Source organism: Bison bison, unplaced genomic scaffold (genome assembly GCF_000754665.1).
Source record: "Bison bison bison isolate TAMUID 2011002044 unplaced genomic scaffold, Bison_UMD1.0 scf7180017864489, whole genome shotgun sequence".
NCBI classification, from domain to species: domain Eukaryota; kingdom Metazoa; phylum Chordata; class Mammalia; order Artiodactyla; family Bovidae; genus Bison; species Bison bison.
Genome location: NW_011495048.1, coordinates 9,649,954 through 9,660,837, shown reverse-complemented (window position 1 = coordinate 9,660,837; position 10,884 = coordinate 9,649,954). Strand labels below are relative to the sequence as shown.

Below are 10,884 nucleotides of genomic sequence, written 5' to 3'. Positions count from 1 at the left end.
CCTCTTTCACTTTCATCAAGAGGCTTTTTAGTTCCTCTTCACTTTCTGCCATAAGGGTGGTGTCATCTGCATATCTGAGGTTATTGATCTTTTGTTTACTTGAATTTATTTTTAATTGAAATACGATTTACAATGTTCTGTCAGTTTCAAGTGTACAGCAAAGTGTTCCAAGCATATATAAATTTATATATATATATATTATATATATGTCATATGTATTTTCTAATTCCATTAGAGGTTATTACAAGATACTGAATACAGTTCTCTGTGATATATAGTAGGACTTTATTTATCTATTGTACATATACTAGTGAGTATCTGCTAATCTCAAACTCCTAATTTATCCATCCCTCCCATTCTTTCCCCCTTGGTAACCCTAAGTTTGTTTTCTATGTCTGTGTATTTCTGTTTTGTAAATAAGTTCATTTGTATTTTTTTAGATCCCACATATATGTGATATCATATGATATTTGCCTCTCTATGTCTTACTTCACTGAGTATAATCTCTAGGTCTATTTATGTTACTGCAAATGGTATTACTTCATTCTTTTCTATGGCTGAGTAATATTCCACTGTGTGTGTGCGTGTGTGTGTGTATACCATATCTCTATTCATTTCTCTGCCAACAGACACTTAGCTTGTTTACACGTCTTGGCTATTATGCATAGTGCTGCTATGAACGCTGGGATGCCAAGTTACCTTTTCAAGTTACAGTTTTCTAAGGATATGTGCCTAGGAATGGGATTGCTTGATCATATGGTAACTGTGGTGGCTCGGTGGTAAAGAATCCACGTGTCAAGCAGGGGGCATAGGTTCAATCCCTGGATTGGGAAGATCCCCTGAAGAAGGAAATGGCAACCCACTCCAATATACTTGCCCCAAAACTCCCATGGACAGAGGAACCTGACGGGCTACAGTCCATGGGGCTGCAAAAGAGTTGGACACAACTCAGTCACTAAGCAACAACAAAAACATGGTAATTCTATTTTTAGTTTTTTAAGAAACCTTCATACTGTTCTCCATAGTGGCTGTACCAGTTTACATTCCCACCAACAGTGTAGAAGGGTTTCCTTTCTCCACAGCCTCTCCAGCAATTATTATTTGCAGACTTTTCAATGATGGCCATTCTGACCAGTGTGAGGTGATACCTCAATGTAGTTTTGATTCGCAATTCTCTGATTCATGTGCCTGTTATCTGTATGTCTTTGGAGAAATGTCTATTTAGATCTTCTGCCCATTTTTTGATTGGGTTGTTTAACATTGAGCCATATGAGCTATTTGTATATTTTACAAATTAATCCCTTGCCAGTCACATTGTTTGCAACTATTTTCTCCCATTTTGAAAGTTTCTTACATGGAAACTTTTTGTTGGGTGATGGGTTTCCTTTATTGTGCAAAAGCTCTCAGTTTAATTAGGTCCAGTTTGTTTATTTTTGCTTTTAGAACAGCATCTTTTAACTATTTGGGATGTTTTACCATGTTGAAAAATCTAACCAAACTCTTTGAGGTATATAATGAAGCATGGTTTTGAAACTCTGTTCCCATCTTCCACCATTAGTGTCTCTCTTACATGGAAACTTTAGTTTGTGACATTTCTCCCATGTGACCCAGCAGCTGAGGTTCTCAGCCGGCGACAGGAGCTGCAATGTCAGGCAAAGAGACTCAGCATATGGCTTTCTCAGGGTCTTTCTTCCTGCTCTAGACATGGAGAAACAGACACATCTACCATATGCTCCACAACTAGAACACAAACTACATGGTATAAGCTTATTTATTTCTAGACTCCTATTATGCTCAAAGCTTTTTTCTCTTTGATTATCTTCCCATCCTCAGAGAAATCTTGCCTCACAGTTACCCCAAGAGCCTACTTTAATGCCAAGAAGTCTTTCCTGAGTTCCCATGCCAGTTAGAAGCTTCCTCAGCACCCTATGGACTGCTTCTCATGCTGTTTCATAGGTAGCTGTTTCTGGATCCATTTCCTCTTACAAACTCAAGGCCAAAATGCTGAAGAAGGACCAAGGCTTTATTTTTTTGTAGTCCCAGCATCCAGCTAAGTTCCTGTCAGAGAGGAAGCACCCAAAAAATGTTTCTTGAATAATATCTTAAAACAGTACTTCTATCCACTTTGAAAAAAATGAACATTTAAATACAGTTTTACCTATACATTCAAGAAATCTATGTAGGGCCTACAATCCCTGCAGAGACTTCCTGGGGTCAATGCCAGGTGTAAACTTATTCCAGTCTCCTTGTGGCTCTACAATGGGGTAAGCAGAATCAGTTGTCCACATCTGATTTAGAATAAGTAAAAGGAATCAGTAAAATATCCCCAAGGAATTACAGAGCAGAAAGGTTTAAGGGTATGTATGGGCCACCCATCTTATATTTTATAAAAAGTCTCCCAGTACCAATCTTGCAGGTTGAGGGTTGTCCTATATTAAATAAAAGTAATAAAAATTCCCTCACATTGTACACAGATGAAGATGTGGGATATGAGAACCTCACAGATGTTATTTTTCTCATCTGATTATAAGACACAAAATGTTTACATAAAAGCTATACTTGGAGAGTATAATAATAAAATGATCTGTATTAGGCCTTGTAATACCTAAGCCAAGGTCCAAAAAAGATTCTCTGGGGCATTGGGAAGTAGGGAAGAGTAACGTTCAAAGAAATGGTGCTACTACCTATATTCATGCTATGATTTTCCCAAGGAACTTGATTCTGTGGAATGTAACCATTCCCAACTCTAGAGAGTGGTTAGAGACCATGGTCTACTACTATTACCTAGAGTCTCTCCATGGGATGGATGTTAAAGTGGCCACATATTTGCTATTTAACTGTTTCTAAAGTGAAATAACTCAGCATTCAAAAAATGAAGTTCATGGCATCCAGTCCCATCATCACTTCATGGCAAATAGATGGAGAAATAATGGAAACAGTGACAGACTATTTATTTGGGCTCCAAAATCACTGCAGATAGTGACTGCAGCCATGAAATTAAATTACGCTTGCTCCTTGGAAGGAAAGTTATGATCAACCTAGACAGCATATTAAAAAGCAGAGACATTACTTTGTCAACAAAGGTCCATCTAATCAAGGCTATGGTTTTTCCAGTAGTCATGTATGGATATGACAGTTTGACCATAAAGAAAGCTGAGCACGGAAGAACTGATGCTTTAGAAGTGTGGTATTGGAGAAGACTCTTGAGAGTCCCTTGGACTGCAAGGAGATCAAACCAGTCAATCTTAAAGGAAATCAGTCCTGAATATTCATTGGAAGAACTGATGCTGAAACTGAATTCCAATACTTTGGCCACCTGATGCAAAGAACAGACTCATTGGAAAAGACCCTGATTCTGGGAAAGATTGAAGGCAGGAGGAGAAGGGGACAACAGAGGATGAGATGGTTGGATGGCATCACCAACTTGATGGACATAGATTTGCGCAAGCTCAGGGAGTTGGTGATGGACAGGGAAGCCTGCCATGTTGCAGTCCATGGGGTCGCAAAGAGTTGGACATGACTGAGCAACTGAACTGAACTGAAAGTGAAATAATAAATAAATAACCAGAAGAGAAGGAAGATTCATAGGCCTGTGGTCAGCCTCCTTAGCCACAACCCCTTCCTGAAATCAATTTCCTGTTTAAAAAGGCATGTGAAGGAAGATAGTTCTGGGAGAATTAAAAGACTACTGAATTCATTTTGGAATCAAAAGGTAGGGAATCAAGGGTTTTAGTATTATTTGCTAAATTAGTATCAATGTATTAGTTTATATTAGTAATTCTATATATTACCATTTTAAAATTTTACAGCAAGATAAGGATGAGGTTCTTGCCACCTGTGTCCCCAGGATCATTTCCTTAAATGTCACTACCTATGATCTTTTTGTGGAATATGGGTACATTCAGGATCTCATATTATTTTCACACACACACAAAACAAGTCACTAATGGCTTTGCCATTAGCTACTGCCGACAATTAGGAAATCTTCACCATGTTCAAAGCAAATCATCCTATGTCACATCATGGCAGATCCTTAGCCAAATTGCCTCCAATAAGTCTTTCAAAATAGATGTGCAAATGTTAGCTGCAGAATATATTGTGATTAACCTCCCAAAAACCAAATAAGAAAATCTTTATTTTTACTCTACACGGACACTGTAACTTACTCAGAATGTCTTATTATTTAAACACACATGTTCACATTTTAATGATTTTGTAGTGATAAGACTAAGAAAAGCTCTCAGTTAATTTGTAGAGCAAAACAAACAAAAAAATCTTTTGAAGCTAAATACCACAAGATATATATATTTTCCACACCAATTCTCTGACTTGATAAAACAAACAAAAAGAGTTGACCCTATATAATTCCTCCCCATACACAAATACACTCTCACCCTTTTGAGGGCTTTAAAACAAGAACAATGACAATCATAAATCAACACAGTGATTCTGTGTTCCTATCTAAATGAAAAAGCCTTTACAGAGTATTAAGTGATAACAGGTTTTAAGCTATGATTCTAAAGAACCTGTCAGGCCCAAAACCTCCTTGAGTAGGCTCTGTCTCTTTTTTCTATTTCCCATCCCTCTCCATTCTTAACATGTAAGCTTAAACATTAAGCTTGGCCAAGAACAAGATACTCTTACAGATTCTCTAGAAAGCACTGTACATGGTGATGGTCCCTCCTTGCTAAACATTAACCTTAATACACTTTTTAAAAAACTTTCCTTTCCTTAAGCAGCTAAATATCAAGATAATCTTGATTACTACATTCATTTAATTAACACCCACAAAATGGGAGCAGAGCATTATCCATGGCATAACTCCATAAAATGCATTCTTCCTCTCAGCCTAAGTCAATAAAATATGGACTCAATAGTCTTTTCAAAAAACATGTATGTCAGAGAACAGATTAGTGGTTTCCAGAGGGGAGGAAGGAGCGAAATGGGTGACAGGGATCCAGAAGTACAAGCTTTCAGTTATAAAATAAATAAGTCATGGGGATGCAAAGAAAAACATGGAGAATACAGTCAAAAACATTGTATTAACTCTGTATGGTGACAGATGTTAACTAGACTTATACTGGTAATCATTTAGCAATGCATATAAATGTTAAATTAAATTACTATGTTGTATATCTGAAACTACTAAAATGTTGTATGTCAATTATACTTCTCTCTCTATGTATATATGTAAATTATATATATATATATAAATATATATTCATTTTAGACAGAGCTAAAATGAAGTATTCAACAAAGTAAGCAAGAGTAAGTAAAACTTGACAACATAAAATGTCAATGTCTCTCTATACGTATACTCTCCAATCTACTATTTAGGAAAAAAGCAGTCTTATCTACAACGTTATCATCTAAATTGAGAAAGGCATTTGAGTCTATTCCCAAATGTGCTGGATCTCGTCTGATCTTGGAAGACAAGCAGGGTTGGGCCTGGTTAGTACTTGGATGGGAGAAAGGCATTTGAGGTCAGTTTTCTGGGACCAAAGAGCTAAGGAAAACTACTGAAGATCTTCTAAAAATAAATACACTAAAATGGGGTCAACAAACTTTTTCCATAAAGAGTCAGAAAGGAAATACTTTGGGTTTTGTAAACTGTATGGTCTTGATCACAAGTATTTAATTCTGCCATTGAAGTATTACAGCATTGTAATAGCCACAGACAATATGTAAAGAGTAAGTGTGGTTGTGTTCTGATAAAACTTTATTTACAAAACAAGGTGGCCAACTCTACTCAAAAATATAGATCCTCTGTTGTAACAATGTTTTTGTGCACACCTTTGTTGCAAGCATGACATGAGAAATGTCATTCTAAATGGCTATTCTCCCACAATAATTTCTTTTTAGTTAAGAGGATAAAGTATTACCTGCATTTAAAAAATAAAAACCTGTGTATACTATATAATGTTATTTTGAAAGGAAAATTGATCTGTATATAAACTCTATGCGCAGAGAGAAAAAAGCTTGGGGGAAAGGGAAGGGGAAAAGGGATGGAGCTGGAGGAGTATAGGGGAAGCAAAGCGAATGAATATTAACCTACAATTTCTATTCTCAGAACTATTTGCAAAAGCTGGCAGTTAACATACAGAGTATATATAAGACATACTTGTACCCTCAAGAAACTCATGACATAGTTAAAAGAGCAAACTTGTTTTTTCCCTCTGCATTTCAAAACTGTAAACATTACAGGCATATGGGATTGTAAGCATTTCTTTTAAAAAACCTAGGCTTTATAAACAGACATTTTTAATGGAGATTTACATTTTTATAAACAAAAAGACTTCATAAAATCATATTATACCCAGAATTCTATTTTCTATTCTTTTTTTTTTCTATATCAACTTAGTATTTCTATCAGTAACCATGGTTCACTGCAGGGGCATAGCCTCCTGAAAGGATCTGTTGCTGGCATGGTGTTTGGAATGGTGGTGCTGAACTGGAAAAGGCCCTAGGTGGTTCTGACTCCTCTACTTGCTTCCTTCCCCACTGTCCAATCCCCACTCCAAGAAATCCTACTACATATCATAATCTCTCAAAATACACAAACGCAGATTTCTCTATTGGCAAAGGAGAATCTTGAATCATAAAATATAGTGAAAGTAACAAATTTTGGGTTCTTCCTTCAAGGTAGGCTCTATCATCAAAAGGTTAAGTTTGTCTAAGGAGAAAAAAAAATTCCAAGTCATCAAGAATTTAGAATAAAACCACACCTTTATCCCCAGGTATGTCATTAATCAGAAAAGTGAGGCTATATCAACGAAGAATAAATTCCAAGCAAAAATATTAAGTATTTAAAGTGGAAAAATACATAATGTCTAAATTTTTTATTGTAATTTTAGGCCTGCTCCCAAACATTCTTTTTTTTTTTAATTTAATTTAATTTTTTAACTTTACAATATTGTGTTGGTTTTGCCATATATCAAGATGAATCCGCCAGAGGTATACACGTGTTCCCTATCCTGAACCCTCCTCCCTCCTCCCTCCCCGTACCATCCCTCTGGGTTGTCCCAGTGCACCAGCCCCAAGCATCCAGTATCGTGCAGCAAACCTGGACTGGCGACTCACTGAATTTATAACTAGATCCTTTTTAAAATTATATAACCTATCCAGAAGATTGCTCGAATTTTTTCAAGAGAAAATATGACTAATTCTACCACTTAAAAACAAAAAAATAAATCACAGTGCATTACTAGAGCAAAGGAAATCAAAGACTAAAATATAAGACCCTAAAAAAAAAGCATGCTGTAATTGACAAGCACTACAGACAAGAGAAATTTTAACTTTAACATCAAAAATGAGAGACTCCTCAAGCTGAACTCTTAGGTGGGATTTTTTTTTTTTTTTTGCTTTGCTTTTTTTTACCATGGGCATGTAATTCATAATTTTTAAAAGTTTAATAACTGAAAGACATTAAAGAGGTACTCTTTACCAGTAAACTATATTTAAGATTTTCTCATTTGAAAAACTATGAAGGACTCCATTAGCTTAACCCACCAGATATGGCATACCAGAGAATGTGTACATGCTTAGTTGTGTCTGACTCTTTTGCAACCCCATGAACTATAGCCCTTCAGGCTCCTCTGCCCATGGAATTTTCTAGGCAAGAATACTGAAGTGGGTTGCCATTTCCTTCTCCTGGGGGTTTTCTCGACTCAGGAATCAAACTTGAGTCTCTTGCATTGGCAGGCAGATTCTTTACCACTGTGCCAGCTGGGACACGCTATACAAATGAACACATACAGTTATATTCCAATAAAACTTTACCAACACAAGCAGTGTTATAGCCTTCAGACAGTAGTTTACCAAACTCCTGCTCAAAACAAACCTGTTTTTAAACCAATATTAGATTATCTCTTATTACATAACAAATAAACTATCTACATACAATTATTCCACTCCATTAAGTCTTTTCTACCTTTAGTGAAAATTGCCATAAGCAGCAGTGATCAAAATTGCTGGAAAGGAAAGAAAAGTCAACGTGTTAACCTAATCTGTCCCTCAAATAATCTCTTTGTTTAGATCAATCATTCACCTCAGGATACATGGTCTCTTGGCCTCAAAGACCAGTAGGAAGACAACACACGCATACAAACCATTACTACTGATTAGGCCAGCTAAGTACCACAGTATGATAGAAATAACCACAAACTCAGCAAAATGTTTCATAGTTTAACATATTTCCATATGTTTCCAAATAGAGTCTCATAACAAACCTATAAAGTATAGAAAGCACTTGGTATTATTCTCATTTTATATAAAGCTCAAAAGCAGTAGAGCTAGATTAGAACCTCTGAGACTATTGTACTGCATCTCTTCAGAGCAGCTTTCTTCAAGGGGGCTGATGACAGAAGTGGAGGCATTTAGACTGGGCCTCAAAGAATGAGTAGGACTAACAGGCGAAGAGCCCATAGTGTTCCAAGGAAACAACATACACAAAAGACTAGGGAAATCCTATGTGTGTGAAGGGAATGTTGGGCTGGTTCAGGAAAAGCAGGTAAGGGACATACAGTTAGAAATATGGGTTGAAAGCACGGAAAGAGCTCTGAGTAGCTGACTTCATGTCTGTACGTGACCCTAAGGACAATGAGACATTAGATGGTTTGGAGAAAGAAGGAAGAGAACGTAATGAAGCTTTTATCATGTGTCTGAACAAAAGAACTGCCTCATACTAAATCATGTTAAGTTATGAGGCAGTGTTATAGGGAGATTAGACTTTCGTAAGTTCTCTGCAGGACAGGATGGATGAGTCTAACAAAGGAAAGTGGCAGAAGGCTATCTCTGTAGTTTCAAAGTCTGAAGTGATGGTTCCCACAGGTACCCTATAGTACCCCACCCCCAAAAGTGACACCAGTGTTCTAAATTACCTTACATTTTCCTACATTTTATCTAAAACTTACCGAATCTTCCGGAGGTCTCTGGATTTTTCCCCAATCCACAGAAGGTCCCTTTTCTTGCAAAAATCTGTGAAATAGCTTCCGAAATCCATCAAGGTCTTTTTTAGTGTGCTATGAGAACAGAAGTCATTGTTATAGCTAACAGAATGCTTAGTATTTAATAAAAACAGACATACATTGTACATTTAAAATACCTTTCAGAGAAATTCTTACAGCTTTAAAGCATGGAGTACAGCAGAGACTTTTTTACACTCCATTTTAAAACTAAAGAGGAAGAAAGCTAATAGGAACCATACTTAAAGGAATACAAGCAATCTCCCCATCTCCCACCAGTATCATGTCATCTGAATACCATTCGGTCTACTTGAATTCCAACTGCTTCTCTACATTTACTCACCAATATAGTTCTCTACTTCCTTTAAATGCAAATTAATCTTCACCAAAAGAATAAGAAAGAACAAAAAACAGCTAACCTCAAAAGGCTAAGTACAAATTTAAATTTGAAAATGAAAAGGATAATCTGTTGATTTACAAGAAAGTAAACACTTGCCTTTTCTGGGAAACCTCTATCATAGCTGTCAGAGTAGCCCAGTTCTGTTAGAACAGGCTCTTTGGAAAAGGCATCCAGGATATAAGGTTGATAAATTAACTTCTCACAATTTTAACTGAATACTTACATCCATTTTTTCCACCCAATGATATCAAAACACAGAAAAATAAATTGTAACTTTGTTCTGATTCTTTTAACTTTAGAAACTTACCAGAATTTAAAATATTTAAAACAGGCAATGGTTTTATACTGAGCAAATACTGAAAATCCTTAATTAGTAAGCAATCTTAATTTTTAAAATATATCATTACATTTTGTAATTATTTCAGGCTAGATGATCAGTGGTAGCAATAACAACTCAGCATGTAGATGGATGAAAGCAAAAACATAGTGTAGGGTCCTTACTTCAAATTCATGTGATGGTGCTGTGGTGAGTATCTTTTCTAGTTCCTTCTTCACAGATAATTCTAGTTCTTGTCGAATGACTTCTTGGAACTGAGAAGCACCATCCTGAGACATTGCCTTGCTGAGATCTAAAACAAAAATGTAAAAACCACAAACTGAGAACTGACAGCCATTCAAACAGCTGATAAACCACAACCAATTTATTTCTGGTGTGCCAGTTAAATGAAAAGGGCTCAATTCTCTGGTTCCATCAACCTCCAGGAGGATTTTAACATTGCCAACTACTTATGACTCGATAATCATACTGGCTCAAATTTGACTGTCTGGTATATCTATATGCTTTTTGAATGTATCTAAAATATTAAAGATGAAGCAGGTGGAAGTAAAAGGATTAATCTTCATTTGAGCATATATTAAATTGTTCCATCTCTATTAATGTTTCTGTCCTAGCCATCAAAGCTGCAGACAAATGAGAACATTCAAAATAACATTCAGTTCAGTTCAGTTACTCAGTCTTGTCCGACTCTTCCTGACCCCATGGACTTCAGCACACCAGGCCTCTGGTCCATCACCAACTCCCGGAGTTTACTCAAACTCAAGTCCATTGAGTCGGTGATGCCCTACAACCATTTCATCCTCTGTCATCCCCTTCTTCTTCCACCTTCAATCTTTCCCAGCATCAGGGTCTTCTCAAATGATTCAGCTCTTCACATCAGGTGGCCAAAGTATTGGAGTTTCAGCTTCAACATCAGTCCTTCCAATGAACACTCAGGACTGATCTCCTTTAGGATGGACTGGTTGGATCTCCTTGCAGTCCAGGGGACTCTCAAGAGTCTTCTCCAATTCCACAGTTCAAAAGCATCAATTCTTCGGTGCTCAGCCTTCTTCACAGTCCAACTCTCACATCCATACATGACTACTGGAAAAACCATAGCCTTGACTAGACAGACCTTTGTTGGCAAAGTAATGTCTCAGTTTTTTAATATGCTGTCTAGGTTGGTCATTAACTTTCCTTCCAAG

At 36.7% G+C, this 10,884-nt stretch overlaps 1 protein-coding gene across 3 annotated transcripts in view; it reads right to left on the bottom strand.

Annotated features, from left to right (window-relative positions):
* Nucleotides 1–10,884, bottom strand: part of UGP2 (UDP-glucose pyrophosphorylase 2) — a 56,768-nt gene that overhangs the window by 26,975 nt on the left and 18,909 nt on the right. For all 3 annotated transcript variants that reach the window (XM_010863308.1, XM_010863307.1, XM_010863309.1), the window contains exons 2-3: nt 9,865–9,992; nt 8,913–9,020 (exon numbers count right to left, since the gene is read on the bottom strand). In XM_010863308.1, the coding sequence (XP_010861610.1) occupies nt 8,913–9,020; nt 9,865–9,978 (222 nt within the window). In that variant the 5' untranslated portion in view covers nt 9,979–9,992. The remainder of the gene's footprint in view (nt 1–8,912; nt 9,021–9,864; nt 9,993–10,884) is intronic.